The 22570-nt window shown below is 53.7% G+C and overlaps 1 protein-coding gene across 10 annotated transcripts in view; it reads left to right on the top strand.

The window, feature by feature from the left end:
• ZBTB7C (zinc finger and BTB domain containing 7C) overlaps nt 1–22570 on the top strand; it is a 382751-nt gene that overhangs the window by 266225 nt on the left and 93956 nt on the right. The window contains exon 1 of one of the 10 annotated variants that reach the window (XM_024984586.2): nt 7331–7681. The exons of 8 other annotated variants lie outside the window; for them this stretch is intronic. In XM_024984586.2, the coding sequence (XP_024840354.1) occupies nt 7656–7681 (26 nt within the window). In that variant the 5' untranslated portion in view covers nt 7331–7655. Of the gene's footprint in view, nt 1–7330; nt 7682–7720; nt 8287–22570 lie in introns of those variants that run through there. One more of the 10 variants, XM_015460145.3, reaches the window with a different exon arrangement.

The raw sequence follows: 22570 nt of genomic DNA, 5'->3' as shown, positions 1-22570 counted from the left end.
AGGGTCGTGGGCTGTGCTAGCCATTCTCACCACTGCCCCCCCTCCCACAACCTCAGCAATGGCATGCTGACCAGCACAAGGGGAGGGGTGAGGCCACCCTCTGCCTGAGCACCCTGGGACCATTGAGGGCAGACACTTTTCTGGAGGGTGTTGGAGCCCTGCTCACTGCTTCATCCAACAGAGAAGAGGCTGGTGTGTAGCCTTTCCCCAGCAGTCACCCAGCCCAGCTGCTGGCCCCTCTACTCACCAGTCTCCGTGTATAGTACACTCACATGAGCGTGCCCGCACACACGCAGCCCTGCCTCATCTTCCCCATTCCTGTCACCACCCTTCCTCCTCCTGGTCGAACACCAGCTAAGGGACAAGTGGGCATCCATGCTATGCCCAAGGATATCAACAGCCTGGTTGGGTTAGGGGGCCTCCCACATTTGCAGGGACCCAGGAAGCATAGGCCAACTTTCGCCTTATTTACCAAAGAAAATTTGGGTTGAGGCTAGAGTTTGCAGCTGGTGTAGCTGGGACCTCAGTTCCCTAGGCTGCCTAGACCCACGGGGTCCTGTCTCATAAGGGTCATTTACTATTAGGTAAGTTAGTTGTTTCTCGAGGTTGAGATTCTTAGTTCCTTTTTTTTTTCTTCCTTTCCTTCCTCCTTTCCTTGCTTTCTCTCTCTGTCTCCCTCCTTGTCTTCCTTCCTTTCTTGCTTTTTTTAGTACTCTGTGCATAAATATCCCCTTTACAAAAAAAAAAAAAAGGACATTGCTAGAAGCACAGAGTTAAGTCCTCTCTTGCTTTGCAGTTAAGTCTAGGTGACTGTGCTGGGGAGGACAGTACTGGGAGCACTGGGCAAGGAGTCAGCCGGCTGGGGTTACAGGCAGCGTCTTCACCACTGCGCCCAGTATGACCTTGGGCAAGTCACCTCCCCACTCCCAACCCCATTGCCTCACTGTCTGTGGGAGCTATAAATCCTGCTCTCCTGGCCCCTTGGGGGTGGGGATCAAATGAGGTGAGAGGCCGTGGGCGACAAAGAAGGAAAAGACCGAGGGACAAAGACTTGGCCTCACCCAGCTGACTTCATGGTAGATGGATATCTGTTCATTGTCTCTCCCCTACTGGATGATCAGCTCCACGAGGATGGAGACGTGACATGTGAAGGTGTCGCATGATGTGTTCACGTTATAGCCACGGCCGAAGCAGTGGGGGCCACGGGGAGGCAATCAGTACACACCTGGGAAAAGAAAAAGGCGGAGGGATAGAGGAATGGACACGGGGCATTGCCTCCCCAGCCGGAAGTGTGGCCCCTTTCCGGCCACTGCCCCCACTGGCCAAGCCCTCCTCCCTGGACGCCCGCCCGGCCTGCTCCGGTGACAGGCCCAGTCACCCAGAGCACCAGCTGCTCTGCTGAAGCTCACGGCCCTCCCCTCCTCCCGAGGGTGCCGTGCAGTACAATATTCCAGGAGGCGAGGCCCCAGCCCTGAGCCCCCAGGCTGAGCTCACTGAGTCTGCCGTGAGCCCAGCCTGGCCGGGTACTTCGCCCTCACTTCCCCGGAGACAACAGTTCTGGCACCTGGGCACCCTGTGCTCAGCCCGAACCTCCTCTCAGAGGCTCCCACCCGAGGCCAGGGTGAGCTCCAGCTGGTCTCCCAGCCCACCTGAGGAGGGAAGGAGGGCTCCCAGTACCCGACCACCCTCACTGGGCCTCACTTTCTTCTCCAGTGCCCACTGGACTGGGCAACTAAAGGCCAGGGGCTTCCCTGGATCACCTCTGTGTGCTTGAAGAAGTCAGGGAGTTAGATCAAGGTGTCCGGTCAACTGCAGTGGGTTCTGGGTGATGTGTCTGCTGCCCTAAGACCCAGGAGCAGAAGTGAGTGCAGCTCTGGCCACTGGCAGATTCGGATAAACTTTGTGACTGTATAAGCTTCGCTTAGATTCAGTCGTGGCTCCCTCTCTGTTCTCGATGCTCAACAGCCGATGAATTGTTATCTCATGTTGGCATTCTAATACAGGTGAATAAAATCTGATCTGAGGATCAAAGTGATAGAGCTGCGTGATTACAGGGACATCCTTGTGAGCACAGTACAAACCGGGGACTTCAGAGGAGTGAGGACTCGGCTTGTCGTTGACAGGAAGCTGGGCCTGTTGGAAGCCGCCGGGTGTGTCCGAAGCGGCCCCTTTCCACTCCAGCCAGTTGAGTTTTCCTCAAAATTTAACTAAATGTTTAATTAAACATTTGTTGAAAGTAGGATGGCGGGTGAAGCCTGTGTTTAATGAGGCGGTTGGGGTGGGGGGCGTGAACTGTCTGCTCCAGTTGCGGGGAGGTAGGTCATGGCCACTGAAGCCCTGGAGAGAGACTAGGGGCCCTGCCCTGTGGCCGTCCCATCGCCTCATGTGGTGGGATTATGGGTCACCTTCTCGCCTCTGTTTTTTCAGCTACATCATATTCTCTTTAAAATCATATACATAAGTTTTTATAAGAATATTAACCTCACGAGAGTTTTGCGTCTCTGATTTCAAAGAGCTCCATTCGGCCACTCACTCGCTTTTTAATCTAAGCCTCAGTTTCCTCATCTGCAGAGTGGGACTCAGGGTCGCTGTGAAAGCCAAGCAGCGTGACGGGTGTAGGAGCCACGGACACGCACGCACAGGCCTCCTCAGAGGCTGGGCCCTCAGACGTGGCGAGTCGGGGGAGCATGGCTGTTGGCTGGTAATCCCCAGATAAAATCTGCCCCGACTGGGTCTCCTACTGGTTCACTTGCTCTGGACCACACTTGTGTGTGGTCCTGTTTCCACGCTCGTGTGGCAGCCTGTGCAGAGGTGGCAGGGAGCGGGGTGTAGTGGGAGGAGTGCTCAGGGATGTGAGCTGATTCGCATCAAGCGTCAGCCGGGGGCCAACAGCAGAAGCGAATCCGTCCCGAAGCCCTCTCGAGTGCCTGACAGCCAGGGTTCTCTCCTCGTTTGTTTATTAGCACCTACACATTCATTCTCCGAGGATGAAAGCCAGCCTGGCTGCTGAATGTCGACCTGCTCAGGCTCCTGGCGGTCATCTCACCCATAGTTCCCCCTGAGTGAAGTCGCTCAGTCGAGTCCGGCTCTTTGTGACCCCATGGACGGTAGCCCACCAGGCTCCATCCATGGGATTTTCCAGGCAAGAATGCTGGAGTAGGTTGCCATTTCCTTCTCCAGGGGATCTTCCCGACCCAGGGATTGAACCCGGGTCTCCCACATTGCAGGCAGACGCTTTACCCTCTGAGCCACCTGGGAATCATTCCCCCTTACAGAGGACGAGGATGAGGATGGGGGAGGGCGGGTGATACCTCCGGGGGCACGCAGCCTGCCAGTGGCTGAGCCAGGACTAGAGCCAGTCCTCCAGTCTCCCGGATCTAGGGTTTTCTCTATAAGCATTTTTTTCCCCCAGTGTATTTGTCAGGAGGCTAACCTGTATCAAATATGTTTTTTGTTTATTTGTGTTTTTCAGGTATGTTTTTGTTGTTGTTTAGTTGCTAAGTTGTGTCCAACTCTTTGCGACCCCTTGGATGGCAGCCTGCCAGGCTCCTCTGTCCTTGGGATTTCCCAAGCAAGAATACTGGAATGGGTTGCCAGTTTCTTCTGCCAGGATCTTTCCAACCCACGGATTGAACCCGAGTCTCTTGGGTTCTTTACCGATGAGCCACCAGGGAAGCCCAACTATATACAGTGAAAAAGACATACAGGGTCCCCAGCCCACAAGCAGCCTCTGTTCTAGTGGGAGGGACAGTCAAATATAGTTCAGTATAAAGTGAAGTCGCTCAGTTGTGTCTGACTCTTTGCAACCCCATGGACTGTAGCCTACCAGCCTCCTCCATCCATGGGATTTTCCAGGCAAGAGTACTGGAGTGAGTTGCCATTTCCTTTTCCAGGGGATCTTCCTGACCCAGGGATCGAACCCGGGTCTCCCGTATCTCAAGCAGACGCTTTACCATCTGAGCCACCAGTTCAATGTAAACATGACGTCAGATATAAGTATGCAAGCTGCATGAGTGCTTTGACTAAGGGTCAGAAACAAATAGTGGGGGAGGAGGGACGGGATTTCTAATTTATCTGCGGTAGTCAAGGAAGCCTTCTCTGAGGAGGTGACGTGTCTTCACAACCTGAGGTAGGGGAGGGCAAGGCAGGCCAAGGAAGTTCCCACAACAGGAAGGCAGAGGAACTGGCGTGTCTGCCTGTGACTGGAGGATGGGGTGGGAGGCAGGGGTGGGTGTGGAGAGAGGGGCAGGGATTTCTCTGTGCCTCGTGGGCCGTGGAGAGCCATCTGGCCCACATGTTAAGTGCTCTGCGATGTGACCAGATGCACGTCTGGAGATTACCTGGGCGGTGCTGGGTGGAAGGAACAGGACAGGAGTCGGGGCAGGGGGGCTGGTGAAGGGTCCTGCCTGCACAAGTCAAGGGGAGTGGGGTGGTGGCTGGGGCCGTCGGGGAGGAGGCAGGAAGAAGGTAGATCCGAGGTCTGCTGTGGAGATCTGAGTCTTGCACGTGGATGGATGGCTGGGGCAGGGTTGGGGGGCAGGCGGCAAAAGGAGAGAGAGGCAGCAAGGGTGATTCCGGGTTTCCAGCTTGAGAAACATTCAACCCCAGTGCCGTGTGCATCCTCTAGGGAAGACTCGCTCTCGTGCTTCACCGAAGCCTAACCTCCCTCTCAGCCTCCTCCTGGCCAATAACAGCCTCTCAATTCAGTAAGAGCCATTACTCTGCCTGCTTAGCAGGTGGGGAAATCGAGGCACACACACCAGCAAAGCAAACTGCTCCTTAGGGAGCCAGTTGTAGGAACCAGACAAAAAGCCAGAGGCCAAGCCTGGGGTCAGCCTCTGGGCAGCAGAGTCCAAAGACCCAGGTGTTATGTCCAGTGGTTATGATTTATCAAGCCGTGTGACCTCGAACAAGTGATATGGCCTCTCTGAGCCCTCGTTTCCTCATCAGTAAAGGGGAGAGAATGAAAGGACCTACCTCCTGGTGTGGCTGCAAGGATTAAATGAGGGGCTAGATGCTCCATGGCTGGCAGTGATTAGTGTTCTCAGATGACACGGCCTGTCTCTGTGTCCACCTCTCTACACATGTATATACGGACATTCGGTAAGCGTGCACGCCCAGACAGAAGCTGTCTGCGTGCCTGCATCACAGCTGAGGACCGGGCACCACTGAAGTTGCAAGTTGACAGTAGCCAATTTGCTGCCTGTGCTTCTGTTTAGCCTTCTGAGCCATTGCTTGGTGGTTGGAGCAGGAACTTTCATCCGCCCTGGAACAAGAGTGTGTTGTGGGTTTGGAGGCAGATGTGGAAGGCAAGGCGTCTGTAAGCCAGCCTGTTTCCAAGTGCTCTGACCGACCTGACCCAGGAAGGGGGTGGGGCGGGAAGGAGGGGGAGGGGGGGTGAGTAAGAGGGAGGGGGCGAACCACCTCCCCAGAGGAGAGGCACAGGAACAGATCTAGAGCCTGGCCCGCCCTGAGCCCCTTCTGTGTGGCTGTGGGAGCCTCTCTCGCCAACCCCCACCCACCCGCCAAGACTCCTTTATGTTCCTGTTCTCAGGAGGCAGCTGGCTTGGGGGCTGAGAACAGGGGAGAGGCGAGGCTGGAGGGGGACTGGGGCAGGGCTCCCCACTTTTTGCCCACAGCCCTTCCGAAAGGGCGGGTCCCAGCCTAGCACGCACACACAGTGATTAAGGCGGAGGGTGCAATGACATCCACTGTCCACCGAGGTACCCAGCCAGCGGGCTGGACCGTGGCCAGCTCTCCCCCGGGGCTCTTGGCTGCAATACAGTCAGCCCTGGCACCACCCACTGGCCTACTCAGACACTCCTTCAGGTCCAGGGGCCAGAGCCCTGCTAGGAGGAGCCGCCTAGGGGCAGGCTGGGCTGGGCACGCAACTCTCCACCACCCCTCCCTGCGGCCTCCTGCCTCCTCCCCTTCTGCCCACATCCAGCTCCAGCTGGGTTTGAAAGAGGTGCTCCAATCCTCGCTCCCTCCAAAGCAGGCCCTGCCCTGCACTCTCTCCTTTTAGCTGGAAGCTGTATCCATAAACTGGGTCTCCCTTGTCGGCCTGATGGTTTATCTGCTGGAAGAACCCCATAAGCCTGGCCAGCTGCCCTGTCCCCTAGCCCTCACTCCCACCCCTGCTCACAGCAGCACAAACTTCCAGGCCTGAGGGACTGTTTCCGGGAGCCCTCTCCCCGCTCCAGGAGTTCTATCTTCATGACTGCAGGACCCGGCTCCTTAATGGACCCCGAAGAGTGCTCTGTGGACCCCACCCCATGCCGACAAGCCACCGGTGCTTTCTCTCCTCACAAGACCTGAGGCTCCGAGGGTGGCACTCCACGGCGCCCCACCTCCACCCAGGCAGTCAGAACCAAACCTCAACTTGTGGGCACACAGCTAACACCTCTGGATTGATCCTGACTCCATCCAGGTCATGCGTTGGCACCTTCACCCACGGGGCCTGGGAGTGGAGTGTGGAGTTGCGCTTGACTGGGTATTTCATTAGCGCCTCTGTGGACAAAGGGATTTGACTTTTCATTCTTTGGTCTGGGTGTTCCGGGAGTTTTTGATAAAAAGCTATGGAGTCATCCAGTCTTGGAAACTGTCCACCTGCCCTGATTAAGCACCTTCCCTTCTGACCTCCAGTGCTCAATTCCCTGACTTCGCACCCCCTCCCCTTCCCTCCCCTGCCTTCCTCATCCCTCCCTGCTTCCAAACCTCTCTGCTCCCCCACAGGCTGCTATCCGTGATCCCCTACCATACAGAGAAAATCTGACAAACTCCTTCCAGCCCTTTGTAGGGACTCTTGCCCCAAACCCATGGGTATTTACAGTTTTAGAACTACACAGAGAGAGACCCTTCCTGCCTTCCTGAAGCAAATTTGCCTGCCTGGAGCAGGCTCTCTGCTGGGTGTGCCCCACAACGGGATGAATCATTAACACTGGGATTTCAGGCAGGGGGCACCTGCTGGAGGAGGCATTTAAGTCTGACCCATTCTTCCTGGCGTGCTGCAAACCCTCCGTCCCATCCTTGGCCTTCATAGAGTGATGGACCTTTGGGGTTTACCTTTGGCTTTAGGGTGCTTCGTGTTGGTGGCAGAGGTGGTGAGGTCCAGGCCTCTCTTTGGTCTCATTTGTTCCCTGCTGATTCTCCATCTCACAAGGGGGAGCTGGTTACCGGGGAAGAAGGATCCCACCCCCTACCCCCTGCTCCTCCCCCCCTTCTGAGAACTGCCAGCCTAGGTACCAAGGAGTTCATGAAGGTCCCCCCCCCACCGCCCCAAATGAAGGACAGTTATTGGGGAAGAGGGCCGACAGCAGCAGGCACCTCCTAGCTGGCACTTTTCGAAAAGGGCGTGGTGTGTGGTTTCAAGGAACAGTTTGGGCAAGGGCGCCCCGCCACACCTTTCTGGGATTGGTGGCTGGCCCACCCCAAATGTGGACTGTTGGGTCTCTGGTTGGCATTTCTGAGTCAGTCTTAGAAAGGAGCAAAGCCAAAGCAAGTCTGGTGATACTGTTTGTTGTTGGGGAGGAGCGGCCGTAGGCACCCCCCACCTCAGGCCTCAGGACTCCTTCTGGGCCAGGTTCCCCTGGGCAACCCAGTGGAGGGTTCTCTGCCTATTTCCTGCACCTCCCTCTTTGTCACTTGCCACTTGAATGCTTGCTGTGCAGTGTTTTATTTGGTAAGTTACACTCACGACCCTTTAAAGAGAAAACATATAATTCCAGTAATTTTATTGGGCTCAGGTTTCAGGCAAATGGGAATCAAATTGCCTCTAAAAATAAAAGACATGCAGAATTGGGGGTGGGGGGACAGTGACAATGAAAAGCCGCCCCTGATTTGAGATAAATGGTAAGGCATTTTGTGAAATATTAGAGAAAAAAAAAAAGAAACAAATGGTGAGATCCAGGAGGAAAGTGGGGGGCGGGGAACTCCTCCATCACCCTGCTTCCATTTCTGCATTCCCTTTGAGCAAAGGGCTTACTTTGCATATCAAAAAGTGAGGTGTAAAGCGCGACTGGTGAAATTGGTCCCGGTCCGCGCTGAACAGTACAGGTGGACGAAAAGGGGCTGCCTGCCAAATACTTCTGGTTGGAGGGAGGGGTGGGAGTGCTCTCTCAAAACCACTCCTGGAATGGCTTAACTCGCCCTGCACGAATCAATGACAACCTCCCGCCGGCTGCGGCAGGCTCCCCTGAGCTGCGCTGCCGCGTGGATTCCCAGCCCGGGACCCTGGCGGCGCTCAGGACACGACCCGGGCACGAGCGGCGTCCCCGGGGCGGCCAGGTGGGTTTGCCGCGGCCTTGGGACCGGACCGGACCGGACCGGAGCGGGCTTGGGATGGGCTTGGGGCTCTGGGCAGGCGGCCCTGGGTGGGGAAGGGTGGGGATTGGGGTCGGGGGAGGCCCCTCGGGCGCCGGGCGGCTGCGTCCTCTCTTCGGGCGCTGCGGGTGTTCGCGCTCCACCGAGGGGATCCCGGGCCCGGGTGGCTGCTCCGACTGGCGCTCGTGCGGCTTGGGTGGCGGCGAATGAGAGGAGTTTCAGAGCCGCCCTGGGGCTGGAGCCGAGCGTGCTGGGGCCCCCGCGCTTATGCAGGGGCGCGCGGCGAAACGCAGGAAAGAACCGGGGACTCGGGGTGCAGCAACTCTGCTCTCGTTCCCCGCACCCGCCGCCCTCGCGGCAGGTTCTGGGGTGACGGAGAGGGGACAGCGGAGTGCGAGCGGCACTCAGGAAGGTAGTGGCCGATGAACAGTTAGTTTCAATACCTTGCTACCCGCGCCCCCAACACCAAAAAAAAAAAATAATAATAATAATAAACCTTGCCTCCTTCCAATATCAGACGCAAAATTTGGTTGGGGGTGGAGGTGGTGTGGAAGCCAAGGCAACTCCTGGCAGAAGTTAGGACAGGGGCAGGAATGAAAGGGGGAGTTGGCACAAGTCGCTGCGCAAGCCGGAGGGAGTCCAGCCGCGGTCCCTGGGCTGAATCGCAAGCAGAATAGGGCGGGTGGGCGTCGGTGGGCGTGGAGCTAAGCCGGGACATCCCGGAGCTCGCTCGCGAGGCGGTCGGACCCCCGTCGCACCCTCCCGAGCCCCGGTTCCCTGCAGGGGCCACGGGCTGGCCTGGGAGGGACTCTGGAAAGACCGCGCACCCCGCTACACAGCCCAGCGCGGTGCAGTTTTCCTGTCTGTAGTAAGGGCTCCGAGGGTCGTCGGGTCTGGTCGTCCTGGTTTCTGGCCTCTGCTGTCCTGGCTGAGGGCCACTGCCCTCTTTCTTAACCCAGGTACTGGGCTCTCCGGGCACAGGAGGCAGCCCCGAGGCCGCCGCCGTTCATTGGCCGACTGGGGGCGTACCCCTTCCAAAGCCCTCCAAATGCAGAAGTATGAAAATGTAAAGGAAGTGGTTGAAACAATCAGGCAGTTTTTCTCTAGAGTCATAGAAGATTGTATGGAAGGGGAGGGAGAGGAAGGGCGAAGGCCCTGCCAGGTTCAAGTTTCAGCTCTGCTCCTTCACCCCGTTTTAAGTCCTGGGGATTAGAACCTCCTCTGGTTAGATCCCCAGGAAGAGAAAGTAGCTGGGTGCCACCCTCTCCCCTTAAGGCCCAACCTGGGCTGAAAGGGGAAAGAAATCCGCCCTCCTAAAAGATGACTGAGTCAGCCTGTGCTCTGTCATCTGAGCCTGGTGTTTGGAACTGTTTCCGAAGTTCTCCCAAACTACCACCCAAGGACAGCCCCCACGGCCCTCATCACCCCGTTTTCACAGGGAAGGGACTGGAAGGCCAGGGGCCAGGTGAGTCCAGCGCTTCTTACACAGAACCACTGACGCTGGTGCCACCTAGCCCCGGAGGCCTCCAGCGTGGGTTCCAGAACTTCATAAAACGGATAGACTAGGATTCCACCAAACACCTCGCAGGACCTGCTGGGAGAGGTGGAAAGAACTCCGGCCTGAGCCACCACCAAGGGTCGTCCAGTACTGATGAATGAGGCTTGCACAGAATTAGCAAAACCTAGGGCTCAAGCAGGGTGACCTGGAGAGACTGCAGGGAGAGCCAGTGTGGGATATGAGAAGAGAGGTCACCCAAGGCTTCAGCTAAGAGGAGGCACTGGGGCAGGACCCCGAGGGAGGGAGACAGAAAGAGTACAGGCCTGGAGGTTGTAGAACCTGAGGCTTATCCTGCCGAGTCAAGACTGGGAGATAAGCCAGAGAGGTTCCCGGCAGGGAGGAGAGGAAGGGGACATTCAGAGACTATCTCCCATGTACCAGGTCTCCTCTAATCTGCATAACCCATCAGATAGGAAACATTAACTCCACTTGGCAGATGAGGAAACTGAAGCTCAGAAAGGTTAAGTCAGCCACCACGCTACCTAGTGACAGAGCCAGGAATCCAAGCTACCTCTTCGACCACCCATCTTTTAGAATGTTGAGTTTTAGTTGAGGAGACAGGACTCCACATCACTCTGGTATAATTGTACAAAAATAGTATGAATGCAATGGAACCCCCACTCCAGTGCTCTTGCCTGGAAAATCCCATGGGCGGAGGAGCCTGGTAGGCTGCAGTCCATGGGATCTCGAAGAGTCAGACACGACTGAGTGACTTCACTTTCACTCTTCACTTTCATGCATTGGAGAAGGAAATGGCAACCCACTCCAGTGTTCTTGCCTGGAGAATCCCAGGGACAGCGGAGCCTGGTGGGCTGCCGTCTATGGGGTTGCCCAGAGTCGGACTAACGTGACTTAGCAGCAGCAGTGGTATATGTTACATCCGTTGTTCACCTTCTTGAACCTGAGTTTCTTTCCATTCAATCAGTCGGTCATTTATTTAGCAACTGTTACGGAAGCCTGGCATGCTGCAATCCATGGGGTCACAAAGAGCCGGACACGACTGAGCGACAAAACTGAACTGATATTGTCTACTGTGTGATTCCAAGCACCATGCTAAGTGTCGTGACGGGAATCTGACCTGGTCTCTGGCCTCTGTCAGTGGGAATAGTATTTGTAATAGTCCTTCGGTGATGTGTGCACGGCAGGGTCAGGCGCTGGGAGAGGAGAGTGGGCAGTGAGTACTGAGTGAATGAAGTGAGATGGTATGTGGGGAAGTGCTCCAGAAGCACGGCCATGAAAGAGTAGCAGCAGGAGGCCTGGGGGAAGGAGAGGGGTGGGCGACTGGAATGATGAGTGTCCCCAAGCTTCAGTCATGAGGACTGGTCCTTGGCTCCAAGAGACGTCATAGCATGCACAGAGTGCCCATGAAGCTGATTGAGACCCTGCCGTTCAGATTATTGGTTTATCATCATGGGTTCTGTGATGAGATTTTAGTTCTGGCGCATCCCAGCTGAAGACGACAAGAGCCCCATGCAGCCTCCAGGAGGACTGGCACCTCTGTGCATCCGTGCCAGCCAGGCAGAGAGCCACCCCAGAGCATCATCCTGCCACCCCCACCCTCGTTCCTCAGTGGCTGGGATGGCACTTGCCATCCTCTCAGAGCTGCAGCGGGAGTGCCAGTCCCCGCATCCTACCACTGGGGAAGCTTGTCCGTGTTCACAGCACTTGGTAGCAAAATCAACACTAGAACCCAGGTCTCTGGACTGTGCAGAGCTCTCAGAGCGGCTCACACCCGCCTGCCAGGGTGTTTCAGGACTCAACTGAAAAGCTTGTGCTCTCTCCACTGTATCTCCACTCGCAGTGCCATTTCCCCATGCTCCTGTCCATCTCTGTTTCTGCTGACCTGACATATCTGCCCTAAAAAAATCGTTGTCAGATGAATCTTTGAGAGACAGAACGGCCATAAATATTCCAGGACATTTGGTCTGTTAACTTCTCCTTCCATCTTGAATGGTGTAATAGGTGTACGAGAACCACCTCGAGAATTAACTCTCACTTTTGTGAGAAAGGTGAACTGATAAATCTTGTCTTGAAGCTAAGTCACTCTGAGGGATGCTCTGGGGCCTTCCTTCTTCAGAACTGATACCCACTCTTCCTAGGAGGATGGTTTTCCTCTTCCTTGTTTTTAAAAAAAGAAAATCTCTTGGGTTTGAGGTCACGAGATGATATTATGCTTGTTTTGATGTCGTGGCGCCAGAATAAAGGCATTTTTCTCCCAATATCGAGATGATCGGCCCGGTCAGAGCGGCGAGTCCCTGCCTGGCTGCCCGGTGTTTACCACGATTGCACAGGTGGAGAATTGCATGGGGATGTCTGTTTGCTCAATGCTTGCTCAGCCGTGCAGCCCTACAGGTTGGGCCAGGGAGAGAGCTGTTCAGTTTATTTTCCTTTGGCTGGGAACTGTGGAGATGAATAGAGGGAGGGGAATCTAGGGTTGAGAGATTGTTGCCAAGAGCAATTTGGAGTCTCCTTCATATTAGTCAGAGATTGTGTTTTTTCCCTTCTGAAGCTGCTCGCCTCATAGTAACTTCCACGAAGGATGTTTTTCCATCTTTGCGCGCGTGTTCTTCTTAGTTTTTGTTTGGGTTTTTAAGTTGCTGGACTTCTCATGACTTAGCAAAAAAGAAAAAAATTGATGATAATAACTTGGAAAGTGGAGTTTTGACACGAGCCATTTGTATTATACATTGTGCATAATTTGTATTATATGTGTATAATTGTATTATGCATTGCTTAATACATTTGAATACTGAGACACCCTGAGATACCACCATGGAGTAAGATGAGTAATTTCTTTGAAGGGAGGGTTTATCTTCAGTGGATGACTTTCAGAGTTGCGGCGTAATTTAATTTTTCCTTTATCCATTTTAAGCCCGTGTTTAGAAAGAGCAGAACGTATGCTCTCCTGTCTCACTCCCTTCTGTTCCCTTTGGGAGGCCCCCTCCTCCGGGGCCTTTGCTTGGAAGGGGACCAGCCAGAGTGGGCCTCCTTCCCTCTCCTCGTCCCCCGGCTCCCCTCCACCTGCAGGAGGCCAGCGAGCCAGAAAGAAGGAAGCTTCCCTCGGGGTAAGAGTTCTTTCCCAGGGGTGGCCTGGCTCGGGTCACGTGAGGTGCAGGATGGGAAAGTCGGCACAACCGAAGTCTGCCCTTCCTAGGCCAGAACCCCGGGGTGGGATGTTCTTCATCACTCAAAAAGTTAGTTTAGCCTCCAAACAAATTGTGTAGAGCACCACCGAGATACCACACTGGAAAAAATTGCCTAATAATAGAGTACATGGTCACTGTCGGCGTTTTCAAATGGGATACAAACCAGAAGCAAATGTATATGTGACCTTCCCAAATAATGTCATGGAACTGAACTTGGCCTTCAGGAGAATTCTGCCTTGACTGCACACACACATGTGTACATATGCACACTCACAGCTCTTGCTTCTTTGGCTGTGGGTTCTCGCTGATGGTTCTGTTGTTCCTGGAGCTAATGGGTTGATTCGTTGGTTTTATGAAGCTCCTGGTAAAAGCAAGAGGTGACAGTGACCCCAGTTCCTGTAGATACCTGCCCTCCTTTAAGCCCTTGGGAAGTCTAGCAGAGGGTGCCTCTAGTCAGCAAAACCTAAACAGCAGGCACTTTTCTAAGGTTTGTTTTTCTGTTTCGTAGCAACTTTATTGAGATGTAACTCACATACCATACAAGTCACCCATTTAGAATGTACAAGTTAATGGTTTTTAGTATATTTACAAAGTTGTGCTACCCTCCCCATCGTCAATTTTAGAATAGTTTCAACACAACCTAAAAGAATCCCATAACCAGTAGAAGTCACTCTCCATTTCACCCCGACTCCCCAGGTCTAGGTCACCAATCGTCTGCTATCTGTCTCTAAATATATTTGCCTTCTGGACATTTCGTATCAGTGGAATCATAGAACACGTGGCCTTTTGTGACTGACATCTTTCACTTCACATAATGTTTCAAAGTTCAACTATACTGTAACACGTATCACTATTTTATTTCCTTTTATTTCTGAGTAATGTTCCTTGTATGGATATATCACAGTTCTTTAATTCAGTCATCCTTTGATGGATAGCTGGGTCATTTCCATGTTAGGCTCTTGTCAGTAACACTGTGAATATTTGTGTGCAAGCTTGTGTGTGGCCATAGGTTAGCACTTTCTCTTGGATATATACCTGGGAGTGAAATTCCTGGGTCAGATGGTAGCTCTTTTGGGAAACTGCCAGACTGTTTTTCACAGTGGCTGTACCATTTCACATTCCCATCGGCAGTGTAAGGATTCCACACTCTTGATGTCTTTGACAGCATTAATTGATAGTATCTGCTTTTGTAATTGTAGCCATCCTATTTTCTAGGGGCTTATATGTTCAAGGAGGCAGCAGCCAGGAAATATTCTGGAATCCGTGGTCACGTTTGCTTACCACACCTGTAGTGAGATCCGTTTGTCTCTGCTTCTTGATCATCCTTCCCAGCCTGGTGTTTCCCCTGCACGTCGCAGACCTCTGACCAGGTTTTCGCTCTTACTTTCTATGGGACAGTGCAGTGTCCCATGGGGGACACAAGGGTTGTTTCCCCAAGCAGTGCTCCAGAGAGCCGGCAGTGGGGCCCATTCCCTCAGCCCCACTTTATCCAGACGCAGCTGCTGACGGAAAGGTAGGCCCCGGAAAAGGAAGAAATTGACCTGAACGGAAGTGAGTGTGACATCCATTGGACAAGCTCTCCAATGTGCAGGGCTTTGGTGGAGGCTCGACTAAGATCCTGACCTTTTTATTGCATTAAATGACCCCTTTGGGACCACAAATAAAACCATTAGAGAGCTAACATCTTAACCAGGTGGCAACTCAAGGCCTCTTCATCCCGTTCTTGTCTGGGCCCCAGCTGCCAGCAGGATCCATTGATTCATCCAAAACCGCTTGGTGTGGCTGAGTGCTCTAGCTCTCACTGGTATTTCAGCTCCATAATGAAATAGTCTTTTTCCCCATTGTCATACCTGTGGGACTGACTGGAGTCACACTCTCGACAGAGATAGACGTGAGCCAGGTGGTACGGTGGGGCTCACCTAGTTTGAAAGACTGCCAAAGATTACCAAAAAATTTACCCTTTTACCAGAACATGCTAGAGTCACTGTCGGTGTCCTCAAGTTCAATATAAGCAAAACCCAGCACCGGAAATTAATTCCATACCTCTTGGAAATCATTGTCAGGCAGCTGGGATCAGATCTGGCTACTAATTTACTCTTCACCTGCAAACGAATGCTTAATCCAGCAGTGCCTAAACCTGATGCCTGTCACCTTGTGACCCTTTTAAAGATTATATGAGCCAGGACCCCACCCAAGAGGTACTGAAGTAGATGCTCAGCGGAGGAGACCAGGTACTTGGAGGTGGTTGTGATGGAGCCTGAGAACACAGGTTGACCTCTCTGGGCCTCCGTTTCCTTGCTTGAAACAAGGAGTTGGATTAGACAGGTATCTCCAAGGGGATTCATAGAGCTGATTCAAGCAGAACAGTTCAGGGTGCGTCTGTTTTTGCATGAAACTTTATTTGTACAAGGGGGGGTTCTGCTGCTGAAAAAAAATGCAGAGAGCCCTTGAGTGCATGGTTTCTGAAGTTCAGTTATGACAGTTCCGAGTGTTCTCTGTTTTCACGTTCTCTGAGGACAATTATCACAACTTCTTGGAGGAAGGTGTAGCTGCAAGTGACAGTTACTTGATAAGGGAGTCGTGTTCTTCGAGGGCACGCACTGCCTGGCTGGCTGTGTGCACAACAGTGATGGGGTAGAATTTGGCTTGGCAGCCCTTTCTTCTCTCAGCCCCCTTGGTGGCATCCCTACCCCCCTCCCTTGAAGCCCCTGGAGCTTTCCTCCCCTTCTTCTACTGCTGTTTCTAACAGTGGCCCAGAGTGTCAGTCATTTGTTCCTTCATCCATTTAGCCGTTTCCCACACACCTCCTATGGATAACAAATTGCCTAACACTCTGTTTCTATCCTCGAATAAAGTGCCAGCACGTTTTAACCAGAGAGGCAGCCTAAGGCTAGCCCCTCACGGTGCCATTTCAGGGCTCCTTGATTAGGATGGAGGGTTTTAGAAAGGCCTGGATTCATGACACATGGGGAGGATGGCCTCACCTCTCACCCTGTTTCGAGCTCTGCTCCCCCACCCTCCCCCACTGGGGCTCCACCCTCAGCAGGCGGCTCAGAAAAGCGCTTCTGTCACCCCTGGTCTCAGCCAGAGACGTGCCCTCCTCCTCAATATCCACCCGCTCCGGAGAGGCGGCAGAGGAGGGGAAGGGAGGGCTGGTTTATTTGGAGATCCAGCCCTTGGCACCCACCCCAACACCCCTGACTGGACAACTCACGGACAGCTGCGCCCGAGGGACTGAAGTAATCGGTGTTTATTAAAGCTGTTGGAGGGTGAGGGAGCAGGGCAGAGCGGGGGTGGTACAGTCGTAGATCCGCCTCCTGAGCAGAAAGGCCAGGTAAGGCCCAGAGTCTGTGCCCGCCCGGCCTTCCTGGTGAAGACACAGTAGCACTCTGGGCGACGTGAGAGCCACTGCTCTGGAATGGCTCGAGAGAATTATTTTTTTTCCCCTCCCAATGAAGGAAGAACCTTGAAGGTTCATTTGAATGGGGATGAATGTCTCCCTGGCCTGGACCTGCAGAGGAGAAATTCTAGAAGGGTAGAACTTTCAATAAAAGGAAACAGGCTTGATCCGCCTTCCGCTGCTCTGTGGGGCCTCCTCTGTTGGCAGCCTAGCTAGAAGGGAATATGTTTGAGGCAGTTTTCTGGGCATTGCTGTATCTTCTTTTGGATTGTGGGTTGGGGGGCGGGGGGCGGGCGTGTTGTGTCTGTGCATATCTTTGGTGAACATCCCACTCTAAGAGTATGGACTGCCTACGCTTTGGGGTTCTCACCAAGTGACAGAGACACTGGGAAGCCATGAAGACCCTCTGAGTGTATGTTCAGCCCCTAGTATTTCATCCCTCCCTTTTAGCAATACTTGTGCAGGGCAGCGAAGCTTCTTTTCCCGGTCCTGACGTGCTCTTCTTCCACTGTTCAAGCTCCTCCCCCCGCGTGGAGCTTGTCCATTCAGAAGTCACTCTGTGCTCTGGAATCACCCCAGCCGCCCAGCCTCATAGCATCAGGACTTCCACTCTGTCTTCTCTTTCTGATGATCTGACCCGGTTGTTAGGAGAAAGTCAATCTTTGACACTAATTCACACCAAGGTATACAAGATGCTGGCTACTGTGTTACCCGCTTTGTGGGATGTCTGTCTTAGAAAGAGGACACTTCTTAGAAAGAGGACATATCTCCTGGCGTGTGGGTGGGGAGACACTTCAGGTGTGAAGATAAAGCACAGTACCTCTGGGCAGAGTGTGGGGGCACTTTATGTGGGAATGGGGACCTCATAGGACCACCTTGATCAATCGATATCATGCCTGCTTGTGTGGCCTGGGCGCAGACCTGGCCCCGGGGTGGTGGGGGTTTGGGGTGAGAATGACCAGAATTAGGGCATCCTGGGGAGGACTGTCAGTTGGAGTGCAGGGCAGGGAGAACCAGGGACTTCTGAAAGGACAGGCTAGAGTAAACAAGACCACAGGTCAGTGTTTGGGTGGGTGGAACAATTTCTTACTGGCCAGTGGGTTTCTTCAAGGTGACACTGGACCCCAGGAAGGCTGGGGAACAAATGGAGTGAAGCCAAGGATGGAGCATAGGGGCTGCCCCAGGGGACGGGGCCCTGGGCGGTGGGCCCCTGGCTGGCCTGGTGCACACCCAGCTGTGGGGCCTCTGCCCTCTCCTCCCTGCCTTCTTTCTGGGGCTCCCCTCTGAGAGGCACTTCCCTACCCGCTCCCTCCCTGCCCCCCACCTCCCGCCCTCCTTCCTCCCGTGGTGCACCCTCTGAGTGAACCTGGCCTCCAGCACTTGGAAGCCTTTCCAATAACATGATGGTGAACTCTTTGCAGACCAGGCAGAGGAGAGGGGCTGAGCGTCAGCCAACCCAGGGCCCACGCTGGAAGGGAAGGCCAGGCCCAGTGAGCCTCCTCTCGGGGGAGCCGGGAGGGGACGGGTGGGGCCTTGACCGCGGCCAGTGAGGCCATGGCAAGTGATGCCTCATCAGGGAAGACAGAGGTGGCCCCTACCGTGTGCCAGGCCCTGCGCTGGTCCCAGAGAGGACACAGATGCCGCTCTCTGACCCCTGCCCTCCCAAGACTGTCATCTGTTTACCCGGTTAAGACCAGAACTTGACAATGAAGCAAGTCTATAACAGTCAGAGTCTCTGCTGATTGGTCTGGAGAGATGGTCTGTTCAGAGTCAGAGCAAGGGATGAGGGGCAGAGGGCTCAGGGGAGGCTTCTTGGGGTGGCACTGAGCCTGGAGCGAAGATGGAGCCCATGGCACAGCCTCCCAGGCTCTGCAGCTGGGGAGGGCCTGGCTCAAGTCCTGGCTCTCATTCACAGGCTTTGTGGCATTGGGCGAGTCACGTAACGTCTCCACGCTGTGGCTGCCCCGTTTGTAAGATGGGGATGAAAACTCACAGGGTTACTGTGAGGACGGAATGAGAGCACCCCTCAGGGCCTGCCCCTCTAGGGGCTGGCCTTCACCGGCTGGACAGGACAGACTCTGATGCCGTGTCAAGACTCTTCCCAGCACATGTCCCAGCTGACATGAAGCCAGACGGGGGCATCCCTTTGGCCAAGATCTCCTGTGGGGCCTGGAACTGTCTGGAATTTTAACAATAAACTGAGCAGCCCCCTGTGGAAAGCAGTGGAGGCCACAGGTGGCTTTAGGTGACTTGAATAAAAATCCACTGATCACGCCGGGCAGGGCTGGGCTCTGAGACCTGCTCTGATGGGGGACAGCGGGGGCCGTCTTCAAGTCCCTGGTGGGGTGGGTAGATTAAAGATACAGTTATGTTGGTGTATTTATTAAGACTTGTCTATGACAAAATCTTGGCCTGCTCTTAGACTAAGTCAGTTTACTAATGAAAGTGAAGAATTACAATTGAATGTGTTATTCACCATCATTATTACCAGGTATAAAATCCAGAGCAAGTAATAATAGGGGAGGGTCAACATGAGAAGTAATAAAGGAAATAGAAGACATAGTGCATAGAGTTTTTAAATGCCGTCCTTTGAAGAGGTCAAATGTTACAAAAGTGATGCTCTCACCAAAGAACGCCCGGCCACATGTGCAAAGTTCCCCAGAACACCCGCTGCTCCAGCCGTGGCGGGTGCACCAGGCGGGTGCACCAGGCCCAGCTCTCAGCAGGCACTGCTGGAATCCCTTGCCCGAGACACACTAGGGGACGGGTTCGCCACGTCACACATTCTTAGAAGGCACCACCATGATAGAGGGACATCTGCAGGAGACATGGGCTTGATCCCTGGGTTGGGAAGATCCCCTGCAGCAGAAAATAGCAACCCACTCCAGGATTCTTGCCTGGAAAACCCCATGGACAGAGGAGCCTGGCGGGCTATAGTCCATGGGGTCGCGAAGAGTTGGACACGACTGAGCACTCACAGGCAACCCCCAAGGCCACACTCTTGCCATGGTGCTTGACGGCTCCTCACAGTCCTTGGGTCATTATGACCAGCACCCTCCATCTTGCTTCCCCAGCCTTCTGTGATCTGAGTCCCTGGATGGAAAAATCGAGTAACAAGTTACTTTGAGTGGTGATGTCCCCGGCACAGAGGTCTGTCCATACTCGTATGACCAAGGGGGCTTCCCAGCAAGGTGACTGGCGGTCAGTGACTCAGGGATGTCTGCAAGGCAGACAAGAGAAGACATGCCGTTCTTGGCTGGGCAACCTTGCTCTCTGGGACGCTGTCTCACCCAGAGTCCCATTCAGGAGTGAGATCTCTTCCATGGCTTCCACAGCAGGAGGCACCAGCTGGGTGAGGTCCAGTCTCAGCTCACCCACTCTCCAGCCAGGTCACTGTGGACTTCCTGGAATCTCTGAGCCTCGGGTTATTCACCCGTACAGTGGGAAAGTTATAGCTGCCTTCTGAGCTGATGAATGAATTAAAAAGCTAAATTATGCACCATTTCTGGGCCATAGTAGCCATACTTTTGAAAATAGTTTTCAACTCAGCACTTCCATAAGGCAAGTTTCTGGGCCCTGACACTCCTGCCCAACCCCGCCAAGAGCCTCTCCTTTTCCCAGTGGCTCCTGTGTTCTGCCCGTGACCAGGTATTTCTCCTGCTACCACCATGGAAAGCTGAACGCTTACGTCAGCAGCCACCACTCCTGCCTTGTCTTGGCCCTACACTTCCTTCTGGTTGTCCCTATATTGGCCACTTGTTTTTATTGGAGCAGAGGGGCTTGGAAAGTGGGTGTTGGCAAGGGGCTTTCTCCCCGACTAATGTTAAAACCCTTCCTGTCGATTTCCCAGAAGATGTCATTGTTTTTCCATCATCTAAGTCACCCGTGCTCCTTGACAAAGTTAAGCTGCTCCTGGGCTGGCTCAGAGAGCACGTTATAGACACCCAACTAAAAATGTGAGGACTCCCACTGTCTCAGCTAGTGAAGGTGGGTGCCCCAACCTTAATCCCAAGGTCCCTGGGCCAGCCAGCCAACACCCCCAAACCCCTGCATCTGTGTGCCCCAAAGACCCTTGTGGTCCTCACACAGTCAGGACTCCTGTAGCTGGTCCTGTTGGCCAGATCCACAGGGGTGGGCATGCAGACTCTCCCATCCCCCAGCAGGCTGTCTGGAGTAATGATTTATGTGATCAATAATAAAATAAACAATAAGTTAGTAGTAACTGAAGGAGGGCATGGCAACCGACTCCAGTATTCTTGCCTGGAGAATCCCCAGGGACAGAGGAGCCTGGCGGGCTGCAGTCCGTAGAGTCGCAAAGAGTCAGACATGACTGAAGCGACTTAGCACGCACACATGCAAGTTAGTAGTAAAAGCATCTGAAAAGGGAAATTAGCAGGCAAACACTATGGTTCTTCAAGGCGATAGGCTGCGTTTTGTTTGGCTCTGGGGACTCTGGTGCAGAGTCTATTTCATCAGGTGCTTTTGGCTTCTGACGAGGTTTATGCCACCCACTGTCTCCTACATATTCTCATGGGGGGCAGCTGTTCCCACCTCCTCCCACCCCGGTCTCGCCTGAGGGGCTCAGATAGGCAGACAGACTGCAGGCTTTGCTTGGCTCTTCATTGGCTTTTCATCAAACTTGCAAAAGTTCAGCATGACTAGGGAGAGGTCACTGCACCCCAACATAACAGATGCCAATTAAAGGAGCTCAGCTTGCCTGAAGACTTGGGGAGCCAGCATCCAGCCTGTGATCCCCAGGTCATAGGGTTAACATAGCAACCAGAATGACTCCTTACAGACAGCTTTGCCTTAATTGGCATTTTTTTCCTGGCTGGTTGAGCCCTGCAGGAAGGAACTCTCTCACTGTCCCCAGGCTAGGTCTCCTCTCGTCCATCAAGGACCCTAGAGCCCAACATCATACATAAAATATGAGAGAGACAACTCTTCCTAGTAATAAGCAAGACCATAATATATATGTGTTTGTGTTTTACAAGTTAATTAATAAAAACTTTCATAACAGTTCCTACGGAGAACTGCATGTCAAGGTTGTATCTTAGAGCATTTATCACTACATCCACTGTTCTTCCAGCGCTCAGAGGCTAAAGGACAGAATTAACCCTGAATTTAGTCTATGAGTTATATTCAGCATTATAGTCCCTGTTTCTCCATGGCTGAGGGCCCTGGCCAGCCGACCAGGAATCAGAGTTTAGTGCGAGGATGCTAGTCAAGGGTGCCCTGGGGATCCACCCCTGCAGGAGGCTGAGGGAGAGCAGGTACAGGGCAGAGGCGAAGCTGGTACTGGAGCCTTGGTCATCCCCAGGGGGTCCTCTGGAGCACGCCTGGCCTCCTCAGGCTTGTCCCATGACTTTTTAGAGCCCCTGGGACCTCAGGCAGTCCTGGGATATGGGTGTTGCTGGGTGACCATGTGTTTGGATGGCTTGGCAGCCCAGGCCACCCTGGCAGGGTAATTCTAGGCTGATGACTGACTGCAGCCCACTCTCCTAGCAGCTGGTCTGCCAGTCCTTCTTGAAGGGGGACCCGGTGGCTCATATCTGTGACCTGCACAGACTGCATCTGGCTCATCTGTCACAGTTTGTAAACTCCCTGTGGACAGGATGTATATCCTGTTTAGCTCCCTAGCATAGAGCTGAGCACAAGACAGGTGATCAGAAAGCAGTCAGTGATCCATGTTGAGGTCCAGACCTAGGTCTGCTGGTGGCCTCAGTGCCTGGGCACCGATCACCCAGGCCACAGCTGCTAGGCAGGAGATGCTACAGCTCAGGGTGTCAGCTCCTCTGGACAGAGCCTCAGAGACAGGTTCCCCTGGGTCCTGGATGCACGCCACTTCCTTCTGCAGGGAGTCAGGGTCTGGGAGGGAATATTCAAATTTCCTAGGGGTGGGACTAAGACTGTGTGAGTTACAAAAGTTGTTCCCAACTCGTCCATTCACTCATTCATTCATTTACTGAGCATCTCCAGTGAACCCAAGACACAAGATGTGGGCAGTTTTCTCCTTTGTGGGGTAGACTATATGTACAGCTGAATGGGAATCCAGGGTTGTTAGACCCCCCTGAACCGTGGAATCTGCCCACCTGGGAAAGTCTTGCTTGTGTTCATTTGGCCTCTGGTCCCCACAAGCCTGAA

The sequence above is a fragment of the Bos taurus genome, chromosome 24 (assembly GCF_002263795.3).
Source record: "Bos taurus isolate L1 Dominette 01449 registration number 42190680 breed Hereford chromosome 24, ARS-UCD2.0, whole genome shotgun sequence".
Taxonomy (NCBI): domain Eukaryota; kingdom Metazoa; phylum Chordata; class Mammalia; order Artiodactyla; family Bovidae; genus Bos; species Bos taurus.
Note: the sequence above shows the minus strand (reverse complement) of the source record. Positions and strands in the feature narration are given on the sequence as shown.